We start from the raw sequence: 26,926 nt of genomic DNA on the forward strand, positions 1-26,926 counted from the left end.
TGAGTGCCAGTGGAAACGGTGATTCCAAGAAATTGTGTTTGAAATGTTAAAGTGTTTTTGACAAGATCAAGGCTGCCCAGGAGGCTGTTGTAGTGTCCTTGGAATTTGCACCTTTCTATGTAATGTTTATGGGTCCTTGCTGTAAAAAGTGCTTTGAGCGTATAAAGATCACCCACTCCTGGCTCATTATCATTTTAATGTAATTCTAGTGTATTTAGTATCAAATTGCAGTCAGAGTGTGGGAATTTGATATAAGGGGTCGGTCACAAAGGTCACTGCGGTCCTCACGTGCCGACATTTTTCCCAGATAGCGGAGTGCTCTTTGGAGAGATGTGGAGCGAACCCTGCCCCTTCTTGTCTTTGTGCGCATAAAAGGCAAGGAAGAGGCCTCGCTGAACAGAAAAGACCCACTTCCTAAAGCCTACATCCTGTGGCCCAGAGATGCACATTCAGGCAGGAACTACAAGTGCTCGAGGCTCACGTGAACCCTGTTGTTTATGTGGCTTTCACTCCTCACTCTCTCAGAGCCTCAATCAGAGAACCGTGAGCAGAGAAAGGTGCTTCGATAGCATCACAGTCACGTTTTTGAGCCCAGGCATCCCAAACACGCTCATCTGATTTGGTGTGTTTATTAGTTCTTGGACAGCTGTTGTTTCTGTGGGAGTGATGGGGAATGCTTAATGGCAGTTCTGAACAATTACAGCTCAGATCTTTCACATGTGGGTGCATGAATAATGCTCTACACAGACTAGAAAGCCTGCACTTCTACACAAACATGGCAAATATTTTGGAAAATCTTTTTCCATTACAACTTTTTTGGAGAGAGAAAGAGAACTACACGCCTCAGTATACTTCCTCTGGTTTTGTTTTTGGGGTGCATTTTTCTTTTCTGTTAACCAGGCTTAGACCAGGACAACAATATGCTATAAAATACTGAAAGTACTCAAGGCCTGAGCTTTGCAATTAAACACTAGCAACTCTACCAACCCACCCAATAGACTGGACCAATGTCAAAAGCCACTAGTTCTAGTACTGTTAACATCTCCCCTCTATTAGTACTACAGCAGTTGGATATTCAACTGCAACACTAAATGAAAGTATTCTCAGCCTGCAGACTTCACGCAATATTTTAAAGGTGAACTATGTGAAGTTTTTGGTAGAGGGATCCTCACCTACTTGTCTTACAAAACTATTGCTCAACAACAGCATATAATGTTATCTATCTTTCATGTTTTCAATTGCAGCTTCTCTTGTTTGGTGGAGTCACTTGCTTGTCTCCATGGAGAATGTTTTTATTTTTATTTTGTGGAACATTCCTGTATTGCTAATATCAAACCCAGAGAGAATATTATCTAAAAGCATTTGCGGGTGAAGTTGTTTTTTGTTTTTTTTTGGTTTTTTTTCCTCTCGGGAAGTCCCTCCTCTCTAATTAGGAAGAACTTAGCTTTAATTTGTTAACAGGCTAACATTTCATGCGCATGTCTTCAGCTGCACTCCCAGACAGAGACAGGCACAGAGGAAAACTGTTATCAAGATGACCCTGCAATTGAAAGCCGTGTTTGAACTCCTAAATCCTCGCTAATGGCCTCACCCGGGGTCAGAGGTCAGCAGGATGAGTCATTTGGGGTCGCGCCATGAGTAAGTGGACACGGACCATGGACTGATTAGACGCAGGACGGGGAAACATTGAGATAAATGGACTTGATGGAGAATTCGGCCATTACGCAGTTGTGTTTGGGCTATCACCATGACAACCCATGAAATATGATATGTCCCTGCTCACAGATATGTCCCTATGCAATCGTTTGGACTGGTCACTGGCCTGAGAAATCCTCTAAGACAATGTTCCCATTTGCAGAGTTAATTTTGCACATGAGAATAGCTGGGTGCACTGTAAAACATGGCGTAGCGGTGGTCCTGGATTATGTAGCTCGCTTGCTGACATGTTGAACAGGCTCACAGATAAGCAGGACTTTCTTTTGAGCCGACTTTGTTTATCATAGGAGCGTGATTGCCATAGGAACTAGTGTATGGTCAATGTCCAATGCAGAGATGGTGAATGTGTCTTACTGTTTCCTATTTGAAGCTATTTTGGTCTATCATCTAACGGCAGATAACATTAACCATCTGGCCTTGCTTCTAAACATAAGACGTGCAGAAAACCTTTGATGGAGAACATGGGGACCTTCATGACCAAAAAAATTATAATGATGTAAGGTAGAGGTGGAGATGGCATGGCAAAACATTCATATGATTTTCTTTGAGCCAGATAACAATTTTGATATTGTCTAAAGTCATTTGCTTCTTCTCCTGTTCATACTTCACCGTGATTGGTTAAATCCACCTGTAACTCTCAGAGGAAGCAAACCAATCAGAGAAGAGTTTGCTAGAAAGTGTGTTTTTTTTGGCAGACAGCTGCATTAAATAGAAAAAGAGTGAGGCACGATATGACAAAACGACTAAAATAGCTGATTGTCACAGGGATGAGATCACAGTTATATTTTTATCACCATATTGCCCAGCTCCAATTTAAGATATTTGTCTGAGAAGACAGAAGAGAGCATTGGCGTTATCTCTCATTTCTCATGTCCTCACGTTTAACTGTTGTGATTACTTCCATGTGTGTCTCGCTGCTTGTTAATGCCCAGAATCATTTGGACATGTGTTTGTGTGAGAACGCCTGCCCGCCCGTGCATCTGCTTTTGGTTACAGAAGCCCTGAATGATTTCCACACTGCAGATGAATACCTGCTGCCTCCAGCCAGAGCGAGCATGGTTCAAATCAAGCCGTTCCCAGCAAATAAGCGCAACAGGGTGTCTTAAATAAAGGAAACACACAACACAGCCCTGGTTTTATTGCAATGTGTACCTGCAATACTTCTCCTGGTGGGAGATGACCTCTGACCTTGTTTCTTGAGGGAGGCTTTCGTCGACTCCAGCGTTTTAAAGCTATAATGCTTTAGGAGTTATTAAGTAGATCCCAGCCAACTATGTTCTTAAAATAGTATTTTTATGAGAGCACAAATAGGTTACATTGCATTTTGGGGCTTTTTTACCACAATTCCCATACCTCTTTCTTTCTGCTTTTTCTTTGCTTCCACGAGGAATAAGAAGCCTTTTAAAATGAATGTTAAGCACCCAAATTAATCCAAACAAACATAGTAGTGCTGGCAGATGTACTTCGACCTATTGTATCAGATCTGCGTATTGTTTTTGTTTTTTTGTGCGTTTGTGGGTAGGAAAATAACAGTGCTAGATTTGACAAAAGTTTGATATCTTTGCTTGCTCCTCTGTTGTGACCATAGACTGTATGTATAAATGGACATAGCTCACCTACTAGCCGGCATGTTCCAAATAGTAAGTGAGAATAGCCGTCCTTCTGGCTCTATCGACTTTGGCTCCAGTTCACTTTATATTGAGAAATTGTCACCCCTCTCTCTGTAACTGCTGCAGTGAACCTCATCATTTTGGTCTTAAATTGTTCGTACTGACCCACTCTACATGATTCTGATGTTTTAATTTTGCCATTTTTTTTTTCCATGAATCAAGATATGAACATTAATAACAGACACAACAGGTTTGGTATTGCAGATAGACATCGACATTAGTGCATCGTCTATCTGGATGCACGGAGTCTCTGCGGACTTCACATTGGTATGACCTGTTTCCTTATTATAATTTGTGCACCTGCATCTCTGCCTCCTGGTCTTAGACTGTTTATAGAGCACATTGCACCAGGATCCTTGTCTATTCAACAGTATCCAAGTCTATCCAAGTATGGCAGTCAGACAGCACCCCCTCATCCACATTCATCAACTCATGGCAGGCGCACAGTACCAGAGAAGGCCAGGAATGTCAAAACACCAAAGTTCAACCTAGTCTAACCTGACAAAACAAATATGCTTCCTACTCATCTTTGCATTTTGATATTAGCTTTGCTGCAGATGGCACTGACTGTATCTCAGGAGAATGCAAGAAAGGTCGACGATATCAATTACTTTTCCCATGTAAGTACTGCAAGGAGCTGGGCAGACTATAAAATGGCCAATATCAACTCATCCATGTCACTGCCTGACAGCTGGTGAGAAAGTCCGAGGCAGTGCTGGAGTGGGAAATAGAGGTTGTATAAATGTGGTGAAATAAATGGATGCAGATGGCAGAATCATGCCTGTACTTGTGTAGTTTAACTCAATCTGACATGCACTGTTTCAGATGGGACCTTGTCAAGGGGAATTCTGCTCAGTGGGTCAAAAGTTTTTACGCAGTCTTCATATGTCTACAGACAGTCGGAGATGTGTTTTTGCAAAATGTTGACAAGTGGACAAGCTTTTGGATTTAAACTTTTTCATTTATAATAGTGTCATTGTTGAACTGTCAAACTAAACAAATTCTTCCTGTCTGCTCCATATTTGACACTGAAACACTGGGCCTTTTGAAATGGGAGATAGTCGATCCAAACTTTAACCTCGTAACAACTGATATTCTAATTAGTGATGGGACTTGGGCTCTTTTGTGTGATCTGAATCTTTTGGATCTTTTCAAAGAGCTGTTCAAAAGATTGGCTCTTTTACTGTTAATTTATATGCCAGAAGCCAATGAGAGAACTTATTTTATCTACCTGCTCTGCTTCTGTACCATAAACTATATAAAGTCTATATACAGTCTATGTTCTGTACTGAGTCTTGTGTTGGTTCAGCTTTAATTTGTGTAAAATGCATAAAAATGAGAAAGAAAAATATTTGGTTCTTTTGAAAACTCTAAGACTCGTTTACAAATGTCACATCACTAATTGCTATTTCCTTTCCATTGAGTATCCTCACTTATTTGTTGTCATCTTGGTGATACCAGTAACACAGATAAAAGTTAGCTTGTCCATCATTTTTATTATTCAATTCAATTCAAGTTCATTTATATCGCACATGTAAAGCAACTTCAGCTGACCAAAGTGCTTCACATAAAAATAAAACTAACAAACAAATAAACAAACAAAAAACAAGTATATAGCGATAACGTAATACATAAGAGAAGTCCAATAAAACACCAAGATATGCTGTTGAGCTTGTATTAAATGCCAGGGAGAAGAGGTGGGGTTTCAGTCTAGTCTTAATTATTCATTTTTGTCAGTTCATAGAATTTTAACGTTGCAAAAACCAAGTATCCCATGTACTGCACTGTCTTAAAACATGTCAAATGTTTCTGTGTTACAGTTTTACCCTCCTGCCAAAAGTGGGTCTATTTATGGGTAAGACTACCCTAATAGTCTCCATATGGAAACAATGCTTTGTGCTTTACAGTCAGGAGTGTATCTTTACGGGGTGACAGACACAGGTTAACAGCGCTCTGCCACTGTGTTAAATGGACTGGAATCGTGCTGAAGTCCTGATGACTGTAATGAGCAGGCTTATAGTGGCCACATTTACCACATGTTCAAATTCAAGTTGCCTGGAAAGAGGCTGTAGATTTGCTTAAAAAAAGTGAATGTTATTTTAGTAAACGCTCTTAAAAATCGAGGAGAATGTTGAAATTTCGGGGGTTGTGGGTAAAAAATCACATGTTATTATGTCGAATTAAACCAATCAGCAAACCAAACCTTATGTGACGTACAAGGCTAAAGGTGAGAAGTGACTTGACCCACTCTCTTCTTGGATAAGTAGAAAGTTTAAGTAGTAGTAAAAGTCGTAGTAGAAGTAGTAGCACTAATAGCAGCAGAAGTGTCTGGGGTTCTAGTTATTAAGATATAGACTACTACTTTCTAAGTGTTGTAATAATTGAGTACTTTTCTTTCTGATGGGAAAATACATGACACATTATAAAGGCAAATCTGTACTGCCATCATTTTAAAAACATACAACTCTTTCACTAACTTTTATAAGTACATACTAATAAAATACTGTAAGTAAGTATTACCTAATGTAACAAATGCATACTCAACAACGCTCCTAAGTCTAGTATCTGTTTTCCTCTTTAGAGCAGTTCATATCAGAGCAGTGGAAGGAAGGATCTCCTACTGCACTCTCTTCCTTAGATAAGTCTCCCCATATAAAGTACTCACTTAGTTTTGTAAAGTTATTGCCAAAACCATACCGTTTCTTTCTTAGTTTTTTCAGAAAAGACAGTAGAGCCATCCTAAAACTATATATACATATTTACAGTGAGGATTATCTCGCGTGTGGCTTCCCTCGTGGCTTGTGAGATACTTGCGAAGCAGTGGGAGGTTGAGCAGGAATCTGATGCATGTGACGTGCAGAAGACATGTCTGTGGATGACATTGGCCAGATGGTTGTGAGATCTCTAACTCCTCTTTACATGATTGCATACACAGTGATGCCTATACACAGCTGGCTATGTGAGCATGACTGCCCTCTTCTGGTCACAATCCAGTACTGTTGCATTTAAGTTTGTTGCGTTTCCAGATTGGATGCAGTACATAAAGGAATTTGATTTGTTCTTTTTGGCAAACAGAACAGAGACTCTGAGTCATACTGAACAGACGTGCAGTGAGAATGCAATCGCTCCTTTGTGGATTGGGGGAAATCCAGTAGTAAAAGAACATAATATTGCAAATACCTTTTTTCCTCTTCCTAGTATTGTTTTTCATAGAACAAACAATAAAGGTGTGGATATAATATATATGCATTTGAACAATCTGTGGTTCATCAAAGCTGTAAAAATTTAAGTTGTGGTCACACATAGATGTAGCTGTTGTGTGATCAAGCATAAAATAATAAAAATGTACTTAAACACAAACCACATTCATACTAGGCAAGCTGGATGAAGTGTCTCCAATACAAACATTTTAAGGCCAAAATGATGAGCCGGACAGCAGCAGTTACGGAGAGAGGGCCGACAGTTTTCTAATGTAAAGTGAATTGGAGCCAGAGTCGATCGAGCCAGAAGCGCAGCCCATGATCACTTCCTATTTGTAACGCGGCTAACGGGTTTGCTATGTCCATTTATATATACAGTCTAAGGTCTTGCGTAAGGACAAAATAGGTGTTGTAATTTGTTGGAAGCTATAGAGATATGGTTCGTTCTTTTATTTAGTTTGTTGATCATCTGAAATTGTGGACTGCATTAAAGAAATCGCTGTAAATTCCCACGATCTGTTCACCTTATTCCAGAAGTTGCCGTGTTGTATCTTGACAGCAAATAAGTACTATATGGACTACAGAGCCTCCCAGTGCATCGGTGCATTGTTGTGTTGTTCACATCAAAAACTCAGCCTACTTTATATCACATTTTAGCGGCGAAACTTTTCTCATGTACTCCATTGAAATGAATGGGATTCCCTCTAAACTGGAAGCGCCTCCACAAAAAAAGTGATGTTTAGTAGCTTTTAGAGGCAAAATTGGACGTAGCGTAAAAGGATGTATAACAGGTATAACAACAACGTGTCAGAAACATCCTTTTATATAAATGTAAGTGGTGATTGGTCTTATGGTGACTGGTCTTATGCAAGTAGACCCCCTCATTATGGTCTGGTTATGTAACTGCATTTACAATTGGTTTGCATTAAGAGTGTTTATATGAGACAGAGCACTCAGGAAAGCTCCTCTCTTCGGGTCGAGGCCTCAGACTAAACATGACTCATCGCTTTCCTCTGGGTCTATCACTGACTCGTGATGTCACACATATCGAGTATCTGCTGCTGGGCCCGGGAGCCTTAATGGGACAGGTGGTTCAATTCCCGCTCGTCTGTATCAACTTTAAACAGAGGTGGAGAATAACTGAGGATTTTTTGTGCAACTTAATTTCAAGGCATACTATATTTTGTGGATTACATACAGCTGTGTCAATCCAAAAGGGTCTCTTAAAAACACGATTATTGCAATACAAGTGAATGTCCTTTTAATCTTTTTCATAGAGTTTAAAGTCATGATGGGAGCTAGCCAACTATATGGTAACTAATGTGGTCCATGTGGTTATTTTCAGTCCAAAAAACACATTCAAGACTTTAAATCGCTAAGTTGTTAAAACATTTAGACACTTTTTAAGCTTCGGAGACAGTTTTATGTGAGGAAAGACTATGGGAAAAATGAATGGGAACCAAGTGGTGTGCGTTCATCGTGGAGTTCATTAGTTTAAGTTACAGTGTTTTCTATCACATATCTGAAGGTACCCGTGTCTCCATTGTGCCAGACCCACTGTGGCCCTTTTCCGTTGGCATCTATCTTGGATCCCAGACTTGTGAAAGCAAACAGAGGGACCAGCGTTTCCATGCCTGCTCTGGTCTCTATAAACAGGCACAAACACACTGTCGCAGAGCCGTGATTATGATAAGGCAGTGTTTTATGCTGCATCTTCTCAAAGTAAACACTGGATATTTCACAGTTTGGAGACGCTAGTATCTTGTCTCAGGTATGTGGTAAAGACTCCAGCAGACGTGACACAGGTTTCCTCAAATTCACTGACTCACCGGTCTGTCCGTGCATGTGCGTAAGTGTGTGTTTGTGTTTACGTGTGTGTATATATGCAGCTCCACAGGCCTCTGACAGTCTGTTTGCTCTGCGCATAATCACACTGTTAGAGAACGCCATCGGCAGGTTCATTTCCCTGATTTGGCCATCTTTGGCTGCAGCCCTTGTGTGTGTGTGCGAGGATAAACTCTTTGACAGTACATTTTTTTTAATTGTAAGAGAAAATAACAAAATAACAGAAGCATTTAAAGATACAAGTAGTTGGGAATCAACAAGCACATCGACATGCAGTAGTCATCACAGTAGTTTGCAATGAAACTAGTAATAAATGCAGTAGCAGTAGGTGTAAATGTAGTAGGAATGACTTTGTATAGGATTCGTATGGATTGATTTCAAACAGAGGTCACTGGTTAATTCGATTTGTAGCGTAATTGTAAGTCATTGCAAGTCATTTCTTTCTATTTCAACTTTTGGGTAAGAAATGATGGCCTATTGCTGGGTTTCAGATGACATCACACATATTAAAAGACAGACTTATGTTGTATACAAGACGTTAATTGCTCTAGTCACTAATAGAAATCATGAGGGTCAGCAGTTGCGAATTTATCTTGTGGGTATTTCACGGCAAAGTGCAGTGCAATCGATATGGGAAACTGTCCATCAGCAGGAATTGGAGATGGGCTCTTTATAACCTGCCCAGACTCCTGACGTGACCATTTTTATTCCATATCTTCAGTGTTTCTTATGTGCAGACAACAGCCCCTATGCCCCATCCTTTTGTGTTTCTAATCACGTTCTTTGTTTTGTCGTAAGGGCTTATGATGTCAACCCGACCGCTGTCCACATTCATCAGTATATCTCATGTTTGGGTTTATGATAAGACTGTTTTATGAATGAAGAAAAAGAAATCAAAGACGGGAAATGGCACTTTGATGCAGCAGATTAGTTCATAGCCAGGACGCAGGATGTATCCCACTAGACAAAACTAACCTACTACCCTATCAAACTATGAGAATTATTGACTAAAACAAGCCACAAAGGGTGAATGAGAGGGTACTTCTTCCCCAAACTGACTGGCAACATGGATCTTCTTATTGCATTAGCGTACTTTAGTTCTCATGGGGCTACTGACATGCTAATTCAACACTAGGACCTCTGCTGCAGGTTGACTTAATTAAACGCACATGTAGGCTGCCTCAGTCATTCTTAAAGTCAATATCTCTGTTCCTCTCTTTGACTTACTATAACAATCTCATCTGGAGCAGGTGTTCCTCGTTTCCTGCTTTAAAGGAAAAATAAATATATTATTAGTGAGCAAGTGTAAAAGTTGTAGGAGGTGTGTGAAAGAAAAAGAATGAGACATTACGTTATTGTTGCAATGGGCCACACAGAACAAGTGCGCTGGTTCAGATGGGCAGGGCTCCTCAAAGTTCCCAGAGAGAACCTCATGTTGATTCCATTATGAAGCATGTAAGTAAAGGAAATGTAAAACTATGAATGGTGTGTTTTAGAGGTCATCGCTGCAATGGATCAAATTTGTGGAATGGAGGCAGCTGTGCAGTATTTGTTGAATCTTGGGACAAGAGACAGACAGTGTATTTGTAGCTACAAATGCACTCTGTGCCCTGGCCAAGTCCGAAAAATCCCTGACTGATTTTGGCTAACTGCCTTGCACGTGAGTCCAGAAACAGCTGGAAGGATGCAGCAGGAAAAGAGTGTATGGAGAGAGAGAGGAGAGAGGGAGGGATGGAGGGAGAGAGAAAGGGAACAGGAGAGAGAGCTGTGGGTGAGGGTGTGTGTTGAAGATGGAGCCTAAGCAGAGCAGTCTAGTTCCCAGGCTTGATGCTTCAGAGAGCTCAGAGGAACAGAGGCGGAGGGGGAAAACATCTGCATGGCCATTATTCAACTGGGCTGGATTCTTCTTCTGTGTGTGGCTCTAAACATGATACACACACATGGAGATATTAGAAAACAAACTTAAAAAAAAAAATTATATATCGGTGCATGCGTTTATGTGATTTAGATTAGCTCCAAAGCCATGTCTCACATTCTGAGTCCCCCTATATTGGTGTTTCTTTAGTCATTTGCAAATCAGTTTAGCAGCATATTGCCAATTAAAGCTATTATATTTTCCTATTTTAATTATGTTTGTATGAAAATGTAAACTGTACAAGGGTATTATGACAGTATGAAAATAATACAATAATGTTGCAGTATTATTAAAATATAATGTAGCTATTTATATTTATTTTCAATATTTTCAATTTCTTTCTCTTTTTTAAACTCTTTTTTATATGGATGCATCATTAATTTTAATATCTATCTTCCCAGGGCTGTGGGGCAGCTTGTGGAAAATGTGACTGCAGTGGTGTGAAAGGAACAAAGGTAAGGATTGTCATTGTCGTGTTTTAGGCTATTTGTTCTCATTCTGTGGGTTATTTTGAGAGCTCAGTGATTTCTATGACTTCCGTAAGGTTGTCAAAAGTATCAGTACCCACAAACTAATTAATATTAAAACTTATGTCGAATATAGATACATTTATTCAAGTATCAATACAGAAAGAATCAGTACACAATCCCTGAATAGCCTTAGAATGAAATTGGTAAAATGTGTCCTGTAGTTTAAGAAGAGTTTGGAAACAAGCTCTCCAAAACTGTGAAAAGTCATCTCTTTTCAAACTTGATAGTGGTTTCTCTACAACATCTACCCTCAGTGACAAATTATCGCTAATAATATGAAAATAATAAATGAATACTGTAATTTGACTTTGATTGCAAACACCATCACAGTAAAACTGTTATTTCTGTTTTTTACGTGACACAATGGCTCCACTCTAATCCAACGCTTCCATCTAGTGGTGTGTTTGAGAAATTACATTTTTAAAATTTGTTTTCAAAAAAAGGGGTGGCATCACTTTCATATTTATCAGATGCATATGTGTTTTGCTGTCAACCCCAGGCATAAACAGAAATAAATTTATTAAAATGTAATAAATAATGGACTTAATATATGTACCATAAAATGTATACTTTGTCCATAATTACAGTACATGTTTTATATATTTTTGTTGTATTTCTCTAGGGTGAACGTGGGTTTCCCGGACTTCAGGGTAACATGGGGTTTCCAGGGATCCACGGGCCTGAGGGGCCATCAGGGCCAATTGGCCCAAAGGTAAAACACATGTCTGGTGGTGCTATGATCACCAGCATATGATATTTACAGGAAGTGAAGCACTCATCATTTGTGGACTCTAATGGTTTGATTGTTTGTCTCACAGGGAGATACTGGTGAGCCAGGAGCCCTTGGATTTAAAGGAGTGCGAGTGAGTATTGAATGAGCATATACAGTTGTATATGTACAGTTTGGTTACACTGGACTGTCACATGACACAGATGTGTTTGTTCTCACACAGGGCCCTCCTGGTTTACCAGGTTTTCCAGGGAACCCTGGACTTCCAGTAAGTTTCTTAATGTTTTTTTTTTTTTTTTACACAGTAATTACATATTAATAATACTTTGTCTATCAGGGTATTAATGGAAATGATGGCCCACCTGGTGCCCCAGGTATCCCAGGATGCAATGGGACAAAAGTAAGTTCCTTGTCTGTCTCTCTCGTCAACAAGCACACAAAAATATGACTTTATTCTGTTGTTTAAAGATTACAACTGAATTTAATTTTTCATAGCATCTGTGACAATAAAGTTTGCATATCATCAAAACAAGATTCTCAGTATTGTTTGCCTGCTCTTGTTTATTAGGGAGAAATGGGCAGAGATGGTGCCCCTGGTTTTCCTGGACTTCAAGGACCATCGGTAAGAAACCTCTTTAACTTCTCTAAACCTTATGTTTAAGACACTGGATCAAGTTCCTTTTGTTGAGAAGAGACAATTAACAAATGCATTTGTTGAACTGTCTATTTTCTCATACTACACAGGGTATACCAGGAATCCCAGGAATGAAGGTGAGGAAACATGATAATAAAATATTTTACACATTGATGTGTGTGTGTGTGTGTGTGTGTGTGTGCGTGTACATATACATATATACATATATATGATGAAGAGGCTTGTCCTCCCATGGCACCATTATGACAAGCCCCCACATGGGATGTACCACCAGAACATCACTGAAGTGGCTAATATCAAGAAACCCACCCAATGACTTGAGAGAGCTGGTCTGAAGGACAGCACAGAGGCATGATTCTGGCTGCACAGGAGCAGGTTTTGAGCACTAGAGCAATAAAGGCCCAGAGCTACTACACCAGACAAGGTGGTGTAAGCTGTATAAAGAGGCCCCTGAGACAATCCAGCACATAACTGCAGGGTGTAAGATGCTGGCAGGGAAAGCATACATGGAGAGGCATAACCAAGTGGCAGGCATAGTGTTCAGGAACATCTGTGCTGAGTACGGACTGGACAAAAATTGGGAAACACCTCCAAAGGTAGCAGAAAATGACTGAGCCGAAATCCTGTGGAACTTCAGATACAGACTGACGGAATGGTGATGGACATTGCAGTACCAAGAGGATACATCAGGAAAAAGGAATACAAAAAACTAAAGAAATACTAGGGGCTCAAAGAAGAGCTGGAGAAGTGCAGTACTAAGAACAGCAAAGACTGTGCAGAACCCTCAAGCTCCTAGGTCTCTGGTAGAGAACATGGAAAAAGGAGCATGGAAAAACAATGTGTGCCGTTTCATATAGTTACCTCTTAAAAGAATTAGTACTAAATGAATCATATATATATATATACATTCATTATTCTTTGACTCCTTACTCTCAGTGGTGATAAGCTGCTCATTTATCCAGAGATGCACTGGGGTAGACTGACACAACCCTGCACACTAGCACAACAATCACTCACACACTGCATTCACTTTGCCACACATCGACTGAAATTGCCATCTGGGGTAAAGTATCTATCGCTCTATCCAGTGATTATATTGTCAGAACGTGCTCAAGCACATCCTCTGATCACTTCTGCTGTTCCACAGTTGTGGTCACACTTTCACCACATACAAACTGGGACTGGGACTAAACTGGACTAAACCCAGAACTAAACATGGACTTGACCAAGACTTTATCAGGACTACAGGACCAAACCAAGTCTACATCAGGACTAAAGTGAGCTTAATACTCTTTAAGGAAATCCTGATGTGAGTCCCAGCTATAAGTCATTTTGTGCACTCTAGGGTGACCCTGGTGGTGTTATTGGGATAATTCCACTCAAAGGAGACAGAGGATTCCCTGGTACCCCTGGCCTTCCTGTAAGTTTTGTATCAGGATAATCAACTTAACTTACTATGAACCGTTATGATTAATTTGTCACCGATCCTCTTTTTGCCTTGAGGGCCCTATTGGACCACCTGGACGCGATGGACCCAGTGGGTTTCGAGGAGATCAAGGACCAAAAGTGAGGATATCCTCATATTAATCAGCACAAATTGTGTTGCTTTTAGGACTGATTTGACTGTTCCCACAGGGTGATCCTGGCCCCCCTGGACCCCCAGGAAATCAAGTAAGATACAGACTTAGCACATCCAAGATCAAGATGTGTTTTTTCAGATAGCAAATATACTTTTTTTTTTTTTTTTGCACAGGGAGACAGACTGTCTTTTGTGAGTGAGAAAGGAGACAAGGTGAGCATATATTTATTTGACTGAATATGATTCATGATCCCTTTTAATCAGGGATATAATGCCCTGTACATTTGATGCTAAAATCTTTTATGAATGTTTCAGGGTGACAGAGGACTGCGTGGCCCTCCTGGCCCACCTGGCCCATTCAGTTTCGAAGGATCCACGACGGTCCATGTTCCTGGCCCACAGGTAGTGAATGTCATAAAACAACATATTTAACAGCACAAAATGACCTAAACAAATATTTGGTTTGTCTGGGAATAACAAGTGATTTCTATTGTAAAAAGGGCAACAGGGGATTCCCAGGAGAGAAAGGAGACAAGGTAAGTTGAATTTAATCGATGATAATAACATTTTCACCTATTCATTTGCATATTAGTTTAATTAGGTGTTCTTCACAGGGCTTCTGTGTACCACATCTTCCTGGGGTCAAAGGTGAAGCTGGCCCACCTGGGTCGAGGGTGAGTGTCCGATGAGACTGATGCTTGAACAAATTCAAAATGCATTGTTGTGAGTCTTGTTTTTTTATGTTTCAAGGGAAAACCTGGCAAAGATGGAGAACCTGGATTAAAGGTAAGCAGTCAGTATATTTAGGCCTTGTCTAACCAACTGTGTGCCCCAAATCTCCAGCTGACATATTACTGTTTTTAGGGAGAAAAAGGTTTTATTGGAGTTCCAGGAAGAGATGGCTTAACGGTAACTAATGTCATTGTTCAGGTTATTTACAATCACATATGATTGATTCGTATTAATATAGATTACCGCTTCTGTTTCAGGGTGAAAAGGGAGACAGAGGACCCCCAGGTTATGTAAGTATCATTATAAGTATAGTTTTTCTTATAACTGAATATTTAGACTGATACATTTTAACAGTTTTTCATTAAACTGCAATACCTCATATAGATTCATAAAGTAACAAAAAAGACTAGGACAATGCCAGACTTTTTATCATACAATCAGTTTTTAATGAAATTCTATGTTTGTTCAGGGTAGTGGAGCTCCTGGCCCTCCTGGGCCTCGTGGTCTCCCAGGACTGGAAGGAGAGAAAGGTGCTGTTCAACAAACACACAGTTTTATATTTTCTACTGGCAAGCAGCTCCCTCTTATTCTTATAATCAATCAATAATAAACAATTGACCTTTTCAATCTCAGGTTTTCCTGGTCCCCAGGGAGAACCTGGCCCCCCAGGTAAAACAATAACTATAACAAACTTATGGTAAACCTGTACAAACTTTTGATCACATGAGGATGTTTTATTAATGTCTTAACATTAGGACGCCACATTGAGGGGCCAAAAGGAGAGAAGGGTCTTAAGGGAAATTCTGGTGAAAAAGGACTCAGAGGGTTGGATGGAGTATCTATGATTGGGCCTCCAGGAGAACCAGGACCAGCTGGAGAACCTGGAGTTCCTGGACCGTTAGGTGCACCATATATTTATTAAAAGTTTAAGTCTTGAATTGAATTTTGAAACTTTAATTTAATGCACAGTTTAAATATGGTCTGTTTCTTTTTACATGGTCACACAGCCAATATTCAGGAGTGCAACATCCCAAAAGGGGCTCCAGGCCCACCTGGACCCCCGGGTCTGCAGGGAGAGCTGGGACAGAAAGGTAATGCTCACATAATCTAGTGTGGTCACTCACTTTTACGTCTTGACATATGATGTTATCTCTGACATGTAATCATTCTTTAAGGTGACAAAGGAGATACATGTGTCCTGTGTGAGGGTCGGTTGACCCCTGGTTTACCAGGCCCTATGGGCCCGAAAGGAGAAAGAGGTGTGTTCTAATATTTAATCCATCAAGACTGCAGTACAAATAAAAAAGAAGACAAGTTTTGTGGCACTTAATGTGATCAGTATTTCAATGTTTTACACCATAGGACCTCCTGGTGTAGTTGGTGGCAAAGGTGAAAAGGGTCAGCCTGGAGTGCCTGGAACCCCTGGCAGACCTGTAAGCAGAGCCTAAAGATGTGGTTTAAAATGTGGAAATGTGGTGATTTTGATCTCTATGATTAATGATGACATATTCTTTCACAGGGAACCCAAGGTATCCCTGGATTAAGGGGGTCTCCTGGTGCTGTCGGTGAACCTGGGGACATCTTTGTGGCTCCAGGTCTGAAGGGAGAGAAGGGTCTGCCGGGTACTCCTGGTTCTCCAGGCAGGCCTGGGCTGGACGGATTGCCCGGTCGAGATGGTTTGCAAGGGACACCGGGGCTCAAAGGAGAACCTGTCAGTTAAATTACTTTGTATGTAAACTTTTGGTTATGTGGTATTTGTCTTAATTGTTAGTTTGATTTCAGGCTAAAGAAGGCATCAAGGGTGAAAGAGGACCAGATGGAGACCCTGGTCTTATTGGACCTCCTGGGGAGAGAGGTCCTCCGGGCATCCCAGGGTTTGGCCGTCCAGGTGAACCTGGAGAAAAGGGAACTTCAGGTAGACCAGGTCTTCCTGGAGCTCCTGGACCACCTGGTGAGTACAGAAATTAACAAAAAGGCACCTTTGTGGCACCATTCTTATAAGTTTTCACCCTATACATCTTTTCACGTGTACTAAACACATATACCAGGTGGCAAAGGTGAACCAGGGCAGGGTATCAGTACCCCTGGACCTCAAGGTGCTCCAGGGCCACAAGGAGAAGCCGGTTTACCTGGAATTCAAGGTGAGTAATGTTAAATACTAAAAAACAATACTTATTTGTGAGGTTCACCTTACTTTGCTGGTTGCAGGGGACAGGGGACCTCAAGGAGACACAGGGGCGCCAGGTTTACCTGGTCAAAAGGGTGATCCAGGATCTCCAGGAATTGGATTGCCTGGACCCACTGGTGCCAAAGGTAATTCAAAAGATGAGAACATAAAAATATATCTTTATTGACACTAAAATATGAACAAATATTTTGTGCAGGTTTCAGTGGAATCCCAGGAGCTCCAGGATTACCAGGAGAACCAGGGAAACCAGGTCGTGATGGTCTGACAGGACAGCCAGGTCCACAAGGTCAAAAGGTGGCTGAGCATTTCATCATCTACTTTCATCCTATTGAATAAATACAAACAGAAACCTTTCAAGATTAAGATCGCAAAAGCTTAACTTTATCTGTTTACTGTAGGGTGAACCAGGGCGTGGTCTGCCAGGGCCTAAAGGTTCTCAGGGTCCTGCTGGATTCCCTGGTTTCCAAGGTGAGAAAGGTAACCCCGGACTTCCCGGTATCCCTGGAAGAGAGGGTCCAACTGGCCCACCAGGCCCTCAGGGAATTAAAGGTAACAAATGTTGTGAATACTCCCAGTGTTGTTGTTTTTATGTTATTACAGTTTGTGAAAATATACATACTATTCTTTTTTTTCAATTTTACATAATATATTTAAGGTGATGTGGGTCCCCCTGGTCCACCTGGGCAGCTGGGGACACCTGGTCCACCTGGCAAAGGGGCACCTGGAGCCCCTGGACCACAAGGACCAGCTGGAGAGCCAGGCCCATCAGGTGAGCTCACATGTAACAACGAAGTATTTGAATTCAGACAAAAGTGTTACATTTTATGAATAATCACACTGTTGTTTATGAATAATCACACTGTTGTTACTATAAATACAAATTCATTTTAGGTTTGCAAACTGGGGAGATGGGGAGCGGGGCAATAAACAGACCAAGTTTGACCACTGACCATACCCTACAACCAAAGTCCATAATATCTTAAATGCCAGGGGAGAAACCTGGCTGGGACCCCATCAAACTAAAAAACAGAAACCATTGCAAACTGTCACAATATATTATAGTTACTTAAATGTATTTTCAAACTTGTTATTGTTGTGTTATACAGGTAGAGAAGGTGTTAAAGGGGAAAAGGGCTTCCCAGGGCCTCCTGGTCTGGACATGCCTGGACCTCAAGGTGAGAAAGGAGCACCAGGTTTTCCAGGAATACCTGGCTCCAAAGGCCTTCCAGGTCCTCCGGGTTTAACAGGCAGAGATGGACTTCCGGGCAGTCAAGGTAAAGATTCTTACTATGCTTAAAATATATTCATGTATGGGTTACAATATTATATATGTGTATTGTCAAGGGTCCAAGGGTGAGATGGGAGTTATAGGGACACCCGGAGTACCCGGATTTCCTGGACCACCTGGTGTACGTGGATCTCCTGGTCTGAAAGGTGAGAGTGGGACGAATTTCTTCACAAGCAAAAGTAGAAACTCAAACCAAACATTTTCAGGAATAATCTTTATGAATATGATGTTAGGTGATACGGGTTATGCTGGGCCGAGAGGTGATACAGGTGAGCCTGGACCGAAAGGAGAAAGAGGAGAGCGGGGTCTTCAGGGACCACCAGGAAATATGTCTGTAGTGGACATGGAGCACATGAAGGGAGCGAAAGGAGAACGTGGAGACCCAGGTATTTTTCTGTACAAGCTCATTGCCACTGCAGAGTTTTGTTGGCTGTTAGTAAATTGGCTGATTTGTTGTGTTAAGTGAGCTGCTTTTTGCCTAAATGTGTTACATTTATTCCTTCTAGGAAATCCTGGCAGTAGTGGACCTAAAGGCACCCAAGGAATGCCTGGAGACCCTGGTATGCCAGGAAAAGACGGAGTGCCTGGTTTACCTGGACATCCAGGTAACATTTCTGGTCATTTATCTTGTGACAATACAAAAGTCATGTGTAATGTGCCAGATTTCATTTCCAATTTTGTTCTTGAAAAATTATCATTTATTTAATCAACCCTATACACTGTGCTGGTGTTCTGTTTTATAGGTGAAAAAGGAGACCAAGGCATTCCTGGGGAGTCTGGCCACATGGGGCCACCTGGGCAAAAAGGAACTGTAGGAGAAATGGGTATACCAGGTACAGTAAAAAATTAAGAATAATTATTATAAGACAAATAACATGTATTATCAGCAGATGAAAAAGACTGATCTAAACGTTTGGTTTGAACAGGTCCTGTTGGCCCGAAGGGGACAAAAGGTGACGTGGGTACACCAGGTCATCCAGGTTTCAAAGGTCAAGATGGAGAAAAGGGAGAACAAGGTGTCCCTGGTGAACCTGGTATTGGAGTCCCTGGACATCCAGGAGAAAAAGTATGTTCTGGTTTTTACCAAGGCACATCTTACAAACAAACAAAGTTAGGGCCTCATTTATCAAGCAGGGAGGATGTTCTAAAGGTTCACAGATGGATTCAGCACAGAGTGACTGAATAAATATATTAATGTGTGTTCTACTGCAATAGTGTTTCACAGCAGCTGTCCATCAAACTGGGCTTTCATGCTTCTGTCCCACTTTGAAAGTCCTCACAGCGGAGGTGTTTCATGTCATCCATGCATGTTTGAGTCATTTAGCAATCTTTCTCTGGCCATATTCAAACCTTCCTTCCTTAGCAGTACAATCCTATCAGCTCGCAAGCCTATGTCACCCATAGACACACAGTAATTTCACATATACAAAAAGCATGATACAAAACATACAGTGCACCTTCACAAACCTGGTGCAATATGTATTAGTTTTATTGGTCAAATGCACGCTGATTATAATGTGATAGTGCTCTGAAAGGAGAGTAAAAGGGTGGACTCAAAGCACCAAAAAACAAAGTAAAATTTATTAAACACGTTTTCAGCGAATATAGCATTTAAGAAAAAAAAAATAATTAAATATAATATGGTGATCTAAATATGTTATGTAATACCTTCTTCAAATATTTCAAATATCAAATAGGACATGCAGTTTTTCTGTTAGCAGTTTACCACTTTAGCATCTGAATCAATAAATGCGGCTCTTAGTGTGTTAGTCATTGTTATATTGAAATTAATCTTTTTAGTTGTGGAAATGGTCGTAGGTTGTTGAGCTTGTTTTCCAATTAGGGCTGGTTGCCAATAACTATTCCTTGGCATTGAATTAAAATGTGTAAAAAATGGCTACAAAAAATCTTTGACACCAACATGTTCCTGAGAAAATGCCATACAAAGTTATCAGCAGTCCGAGTACAAATACAATATAAAGACTTCTAGTTTTGCTCATTTGGTTCCAGAGGGTTAATATATTGTTTGTACTGGTATACCAAACCTTATATTAAATGCTGGTAGAGAATAAAATGTAATGGTACTAAGGCCTAGTGCCTATACAGGTTCATAATTAATGCCTCTTTTGCAGGCCTGCATCAATACATATGCATTTTGCTGTAAATATATGTACTTTCCTACCCGAATAGGGACCAGCAGGCCAGCCGGGCTTCCCAGGAGCTTCTGGAGAGAAGGGTCAGAAGGGTCAAATGGGAATGCCAGGCCAACCAGGTCTACAGGGCACAAAGGGAGAGAAGGGCAGCATTGGATTTTCCGGTCAGAATTGAAACATTATTGTATAAGCACACATGAAAATGTGGATGTATTTCTTCTCTGTTGATCAACTTGTGATATGGTCTGTTGTGTAGGTCAGCCAGGAATACCTGGAGAAAAGGGTACTCCAGGACTGCCTGGCTCTCAAGGAGAAACAGGACCCGATGGCCGACCAGGTTTGCAAATTCCGCTAACATTAACATTTGAGCTAAACTTTAAATATGAACTGCTAAATTAATACAAGAATGCACTGCATTTCAGAATATGTCCACAGAGTTACAAGGTTTTATACATGATAACAGGATATTTTATTGTTTACTGAAGAAATTATGCTACTTAACTATTTGCTGTTTTTGTGATTTCATAAATGCAACCACTCAAATTAAGATTTCAGTAAAATTGTGATTTACTTTATCAGTCTTACCATATACTGACCATATTCAATGAAAACATTCGTCTCCTGACTTTTTATCATATCTGCCCTGTCAGGTGACCCTGGTCTTCTGGGCCCTCCTGGTCCCCCTGGTGAGAAAGGAGACCCAGGAGTCGATGGTATCCCTGGATCCTCTGGAGAGAGGGGAGACCCAGGTTATACTTTTACTACTGTTGTTCTCTGGTTGTGTGTATAATGCAGCAAATCAACAAAATGACTAAATCATCTTCAATATCCTGCAGGTATACCTGGACAAGGCTTCCCTGGGAAACCTGGTGCACTTGGCAGCAAAGGTATAGCAAATTAATTTTATACCTAATATATTCAAACTGTTTTACTCATTCCCCCTTCTCTTTTTGTCATAGGTGATAAAGGAAGCCCTGGCTTTCCTGGCACTCCTGGACACCCAGGTGTCCCTGGGGTCAAAGGTGATAAAGGCTTACAAGGCCCGTTAGGTCCTCACGGAGAGCCAGGAGAAAGGGGACTGCCAGGAGTCTCTTGGCAAGGTCCCAAGGGAGACAAGGGAGAGAGTGGACAACCAGGGGAACCAGGTAAAGAATTGAATATGGTTTTATATAGTGTAAAGGTTTTTTTTAACCCAGATTTATTTTTTCTATAATCAAGGACCCCCTGGTGTACCTGGTATTACTGGAGTCCCAGGAAGAGATGGACAAAAAGGAGATAAAGGAGACCAGGGTCGCCCAGGTTTTCAAGGCGAGGCAGGGCAGAAAGGTGACCTTGGGACTCCTGGCTTCCCTGTGAGTGCACCATAAACCCAGCTTCTATTATAGTATTATTGTATTTACTGAGGTATTCAAAAATACAATACATGTTTCAGGGTCAATCTGGTCTTCCAGGAATTGATGGACAGAAAGGAGAAAGGGGGCAACAGGGAGCCCCTGGCTTTAGAGGTACTGTACGAGGATTTGTAAAAGCTGCCAAATGTGCAGCATATGGACTTTGACTATTATATGAACATTTGATTTCATATTCTCTAGGTGAAAAGGGTGTTGTGGGAGAAATTGGTTACAAAGGAGAGTTCGGAGATGTAGGATTCCCTGGAGAAAAGGGTAAATAATAGTAGATTAGTTAAATTATTAAACCAAACTGCTAAACATAAAAAGAATCAATTGACATGGGCTGGGCATTCTAGGTAATCAAGGCCCCCCTGGTCCTCCTGGACCCCACACTTTCATCAAAGGAGACATAGGGCCACCTGGAATCCAGGGTTATCCTGGGCCAAAGGGATCCCTTGGGAATCCAGGACCAAAGGGTCTACAAGGTAATACATGGAATAAGAATGTAACCTTCAATATTATTCCAATCCAACCTTTCTGACAAAACTCAAATGTCCATAGGTATCAATGGCCTCCAAGGGCCAAAAGGTGAAGATGGCCTCCCTGGTTATAATGGTCAGCCCGGGTCCAAAGGAGAGCCGGGCCTTCCCGGACCACAAGGTCAGAAATAACATTTTCTTTGTATACCTAGACACAAATGTGCCTCAATATAGAAATATCTAACTTAATATAACTTCATGTGTGAAGGAGTAAGAGGACTTCCAGGACCTCCAGGGCCTGATGGTGTGCCAGGTCAAATAGGTCCACCTGGACCCTCTTCAATGTATCATGGGTTTTTGGTTACCCGACACAGCCAGTCAGTAGAGGTTCCACTGTGTCCCGAAGGAACGTCACCTATTTATGACGGCTACTCCTTGCTATATGTGCAGGGCAACGAGCGCTCTCATGGACAAGACCTGGGTAAGATTTACTGTAAGTTTCAAATTCCTTGAATAGGGACAAAGTGAGAGATGTCCTGTGTCTCTTTAGGAACGGCGGGGAGCTGTTTAAGAAAGTTCAGCCCAATGCCTTTTTTGTTCTGTAACATCAACAATGTGTGTAACTTTGCTTCCCGGAATGACTACTCATACTGGCTCACCTCACCTGAACCCATGCCCATGAGCATGGCGCCAATCACAGGGGAAAGCATTAAGCCCTTCATCAGCAGGTAAAATCAGCTCATATCATTATCCTAGATTGCAGCATGGATGGTACGCAGTAATGTCCTGCTGCTGTGTGCACAGGTGCACTGTGTGTGAAGCCCCAGCTATGGTCATAGCAGTTCACAGTCAGACCATCATGATCCCGCCCTGTCCAAATGGATGGGACTCTCTGTGGATCGGTTACTCTTTTGTTATGGTGAGTGCAGCAGGATTTGGTGTCAGTACAAGCAAAAAATTGACTGTTCAGATTTCCCACATGGAACATGTGATGCTATAAATGTTTGTTATTGTGTGCAGCACACCAGTGCCGGTGCAGAGGGGTCTGGTCAGGCTCTGGCCTCTCCTGGGTCTTGTCTTGAGGAGTTTCGCAGTGCTCCATTCATTGAGTGTCATGGACGGGGAACCTGCAACTACTACGCAAACTCCTATAGCTTTTGGCTGGCCACCATAGAAGACAGCGAGATGTTTACGTAGGAGACTTTTATCAACAACTGACATCTAATACATAAATGGCAAGTTTTTAATATTTTTCTGCCCATTACAGGAAACCTGTTCCAACAACGCTAAAGGCCGGGAGTCTGCGTACGCACATCAGCCGTTGTCAGGTGTGCATGAAGAGGACATTGGCCTAGTGATGCAGCTGCTGATCAGTGCCTCCTGCTTCATGTGGCTCATGTCTCCAGAAGATGGTGCTATTTCACAGTCATTGAAACAGAACAGGGACAGAGACATGATTTGGAGAACAGATGGAAGTTCGTACCAAAAACATGAGACCAAACCTTTTTGCAGAACTTGTGTTGAAAGACTTGTGCCAAGTTTACCACTGCACTGAATACACTTATGAACTGGTAAACTTGTGTCCATTTGATATGCTTATGTCTGGTGCTATTCAGTCTCACTTCTATGCCTGCATTACCACGTTCAGCAAGGATATAATAATCGTTTATTGTCACATTTTTGTAAACAATGGGACTTACCACTGGTGTTATGTTAATGCACACTATGCCCAATAACTACAGCTATGTATGTGTCACTCTTTTGTAAATATGATGAATTTCTTACTACATAGTCCTCAGGTTATCATTGAAATTGTCTGTGTGTGATTACTATTTATAAGAGTTATAAAAATACTTACGGTGTATCAAAACAGTGTTCTACTTCTGACCACCAAGCAGATACATACTTACAACAGGAAACAGCACTGAAATTGAATTGGCAGGTGTGTGAGTGAACTTACGAATGTATGAATGAACAGTGTTATGAGTGGTGCCTACTGTGTTATGTTTAGTTGATCCAAAATGCACATGTACCATTTTGATCCCCCCAAAACACATGTATATACTGTTGTTAATGTTATAATGCTTTTGTACTAGATTTATCCAATTTCCATTGTTTTGCTGTTCCTATCACGCGGAGACATGAAGTGTACTATTTCAACACCAAACATTCTTTCCTCCCTCATAAGTTTCGCCAACCGATTGTGTGAATTTCTTTCAATAAAGTGATTTGTAGATAATTTTAATGAATTTAACTTAAATTGTTGTGAAATTCTTGTTATTGTTTTCAAATATAATACTTAATCTTGTACCACACACACATTTTAAGCAAACATACTTGACTTTTAACAGTAAAAAATCGTTTCTGTACTAAAACTACTGTCTTTATAACATCACAGTCAGATTCATATTAGTAGTGGCCGTAGGAAGTTGCCAATTTGTCGGCTCTTCTAACCATAACTGTACACTGTAGTAAAAGACAAAAATGGCTACTTTAATGTGTACAGTATTTAGCAAAATGATCAAGAATGGAACTAAACTGAAGAAGACACTTAATGAGAACTTAAACATCTTCACTCTAAAACTTTTGTCCATAGAATTGAATTTTCTTTTGCTATGGAACCTACCGCTTACCTAGCTGGATGATTTCACACAATATGATCAAAATAAAACAGGAGCCTAGATAAAGTAAAGCAAGGTTAAAAACTGTCAAATTTGTATTGAGGTGGTAGGCTATGCTTTTGGAAATAAGTGTTACTTTTTAAAACTTGCAATAGCAGGTTTATAGTATATTTTGTCCAATAGAAATATGAAGTTTGTCTGTGAAAATGTCAGTGTCTCAATACTCCCACTAGAGGTCAGCAGAGCCAAACAAACGTAATCGGCCACAAGCCCACTAGACCTGAGTTTGGACTGGTCTATGTCCTCTTAATCTTTATTATTAGTACTATTCATTCTTCTTATTTCCACGCCTGTTCGATAGACTGACCCCGAATGTCGCAGCCTCACAGTGTTGTTTGTGCAGCGGTAGTATCACTTTCACAGTGCGTCTTGAGCACCAAACACTCAAGGCAGCCACTACCTCAGCACTTCTACCGGGAGCGTGTCCAACAAACCCGTTCACCCCACGAAAACACAAACAGATCAATAATACGCGGTGCAGAGGACCAGATAACCCCCGCTTTCATCCGCGCGCTCACCTTTCATCTCTTACTGGAAGCCAATCCCCCGTTTCCTCTGTTGTCATCAGACGGACAAACAGAGGCCGTGACCTGCAGTCTCCGTAAATAAGACTAACAGAGCCTCGACTTTTGACCCACAGCTACAAGGTCACTCAGGTGAGCCGTGTAGCGGGTCAAGATGATGACAGGTTCAATTGAAACCGACGAACAAAACATTTATTTCATTTTGTGGCGCAGACCTCAGGTGCAGACGCTGTGTGTCTAAATGGTCAGGTACAGACTCTGTGCGTACAAATGGTCAGGTACAGACTCTGTGTGTCCACATGGTCAGGTACAGACTCTGTGTGTCCACATGGTCAGGTACAGACTCTGTGCGTACAAATGGTCAGGTACAGACTCTGTGCGTCCAAATGGTCAGGTGCATGCTCTGTGTGTCCACATGGTCAGGTGGAGGTCTTACTATAGCCTGCTTTGTTTTCTAGGTTGTAGATGTTGTTACCAATTAAACATGTTGAAATGGACTTCATGTCAATGTCCACTTTACACAGACTCTGTAGTCATGACATATCTTGCTCAAGGACACAACAGAAAATCCAATCACGACTCTGCTGTAGCTTTTATTCTATATGCTGTTCAAGCCTTTGATACAATTTTGCTATCAGCCTATGTAAAAAGACCTAGGCTGTATTTCATATAGTTTCCATCAACATAACAAAACATAATCTTGCTGTTTGCTCGTACCAAGCAAAAGCTATGCTTCAGCACCTTGGCCTTTAAGATCTTTTAAAGGTAGGTCACATCTACCTATACATTTTCTTTTTGTGTAGTGGCTGTAATGGTTAAAGTGATTATCCAGGTAATATACAGCCCCCGCTTAGACCATATGCTCCAAATCAATGTTTGGCCTTCTTCAAAACTACATCCTCAGAGTAGTTGACCCACATCGGCCAGTCGTAGAAAGGATTCTCAGAATAATTCACACGCAAATTTAATACTGCTATGTTGTGGTCAGCTCTTAGTCCTGCTGAGAGGCTTACAGGTTCAAAACACTTCCCTCTTTTTCTCCTTAAGTGTCGTAATCCTGCAGCTTGTTTGCTAACACTACTGAGTTAAGAGTGGCCCTGTAAGCTTGGCATTATGCTCTTACCAACAGGAATAATAACACTTCATGCATGAGTGCCTCCGGTGAAGCTAGTATGTAGATTTACATGACCAAAGTTGTATAATAGGCCTAGTGCTGCTGTAGCTTAGCCATGTTGCTGTTGAAGTTGCCACTGGTGCTGGAGAGTGTGTCAGGAGGTTAGCATGACCTTGACCTTTCCCAGAGTGGATCAAGGCTCAACAGACACACCCCTCCGACCTGAGCCTATTCTAAATACAGATTAGTTTACAACATAGTATGCAACACAAAACATAGACGCCGGGAAATGCATGTTGGTAGAACCTGGACTTTTACTCTCCACTGTGGCAAAACTATTACCCCATGTTTTATTACTGTTAAAGTAAATATGCTGGGGTTTCATGTTATTCTTTTTTTACTTTGTTTGGTGGGATAGTACCTGTAGTAAATATTTATCATAGTTTTGACTTAGACCTATCAGTGAAGTGGCAGTTTTGGAAAATAAATATTGAGAAGAAAAGTACAAAACATACACTTACATACGAAATACAAAA

General features: G+C 41.1%; 1 protein-coding gene across 1 annotated transcript in view; it reads left to right on the forward strand.

The window, feature by feature from the left end:
* Nucleotides 1-24,331, forward strand: part of col4a1 (collagen, type IV, alpha 1) — a 29,683-nt gene extending 5,352 nt beyond the window's left edge. Inside the window, exons 2-52 of the mRNA XM_033987006.2 lie at nt 10,748-10,801; nt 11,499-11,588; nt 11,695-11,739; nt 11,830-11,874; nt 11,944-12,006; nt 12,175-12,228; nt 12,351-12,377; nt 13,607-13,681; nt 13,765-13,827; nt 13,897-13,932; nt 14,015-14,053; nt 14,156-14,242; nt 14,341-14,376; nt 14,455-14,514; nt 14,591-14,626; nt 14,705-14,749; nt 14,830-14,862; nt 15,042-15,102; nt 15,206-15,241; nt 15,328-15,474; nt 15,580-15,663; nt 15,748-15,831; nt 15,935-16,005; nt 16,092-16,283; nt 16,355-16,523; nt 16,621-16,713; nt 16,781-16,885; nt 16,957-17,054; nt 17,159-17,309; nt 17,416-17,529; nt 17,867-18,034; nt 18,105-18,194; nt 18,282-18,434; nt 18,555-18,653; nt 18,792-18,881; nt 18,975-19,114; nt 20,239-20,365; nt 20,458-20,538; nt 20,852-20,950; nt 21,038-21,088; nt 21,161-21,346; nt 21,420-21,553; nt 21,634-21,706; nt 21,794-21,865; nt 21,949-22,077; nt 22,154-22,252; nt 22,340-22,552; nt 22,622-22,799; nt 22,876-22,990; nt 23,092-23,264; nt 23,339-24,331. Of these exons, the coding sequence (XP_033842897.1) occupies nt 10,748-10,801; nt 11,499-11,588; nt 11,695-11,739; nt 11,830-11,874; nt 11,944-12,006; nt 12,175-12,228; nt 12,351-12,377; nt 13,607-13,681; nt 13,765-13,827; nt 13,897-13,932; nt 14,015-14,053; nt 14,156-14,242; nt 14,341-14,376; nt 14,455-14,514; nt 14,591-14,626; nt 14,705-14,749; nt 14,830-14,862; nt 15,042-15,102; nt 15,206-15,241; nt 15,328-15,474; nt 15,580-15,663; nt 15,748-15,831; nt 15,935-16,005; nt 16,092-16,283; nt 16,355-16,523; nt 16,621-16,713; nt 16,781-16,885; nt 16,957-17,054; nt 17,159-17,309; nt 17,416-17,529; nt 17,867-18,034; nt 18,105-18,194; nt 18,282-18,434; nt 18,555-18,653; nt 18,792-18,881; nt 18,975-19,114; nt 20,239-20,365; nt 20,458-20,538; nt 20,852-20,950; nt 21,038-21,088; nt 21,161-21,346; nt 21,420-21,553; nt 21,634-21,706; nt 21,794-21,865; nt 21,949-22,077; nt 22,154-22,252; nt 22,340-22,552; nt 22,622-22,799; nt 22,876-22,990; nt 23,092-23,264; nt 23,339-23,426 (4,851 nt within the window). The 3' untranslated portion in view covers nt 23,427-24,331. The remainder of the gene's footprint in view (nt 1-10,747; nt 10,802-11,498; nt 11,589-11,694; nt 11,740-11,829; nt 11,875-11,943; nt 12,007-12,174; nt 12,229-12,350; nt 12,378-13,606; nt 13,682-13,764; nt 13,828-13,896; nt 13,933-14,014; nt 14,054-14,155; nt 14,243-14,340; nt 14,377-14,454; nt 14,515-14,590; nt 14,627-14,704; nt 14,750-14,829; nt 14,863-15,041; nt 15,103-15,205; nt 15,242-15,327; nt 15,475-15,579; nt 15,664-15,747; nt 15,832-15,934; nt 16,006-16,091; nt 16,284-16,354; nt 16,524-16,620; nt 16,714-16,780; nt 16,886-16,956; nt 17,055-17,158; nt 17,310-17,415; nt 17,530-17,866; nt 18,035-18,104; nt 18,195-18,281; nt 18,435-18,554; nt 18,654-18,791; nt 18,882-18,974; nt 19,115-20,238; nt 20,366-20,457; nt 20,539-20,851; nt 20,951-21,037; nt 21,089-21,160; nt 21,347-21,419; nt 21,554-21,633; nt 21,707-21,793; nt 21,866-21,948; nt 22,078-22,153; nt 22,253-22,339; nt 22,553-22,621; nt 22,800-22,875; nt 22,991-23,091; nt 23,265-23,338) is intronic.
* Nucleotides 24,332-26,926: the final 2,595 nt, after the last annotated feature.

This window comes from Periophthalmus magnuspinnatus, chromosome 21 (genome assembly GCF_009829125.3).
Source record: "Periophthalmus magnuspinnatus isolate fPerMag1 chromosome 21, fPerMag1.2.pri, whole genome shotgun sequence".
NCBI lineage: Eukaryota > Metazoa > Chordata > Actinopteri > Gobiiformes > Gobiidae > Periophthalmus > Periophthalmus magnuspinnatus.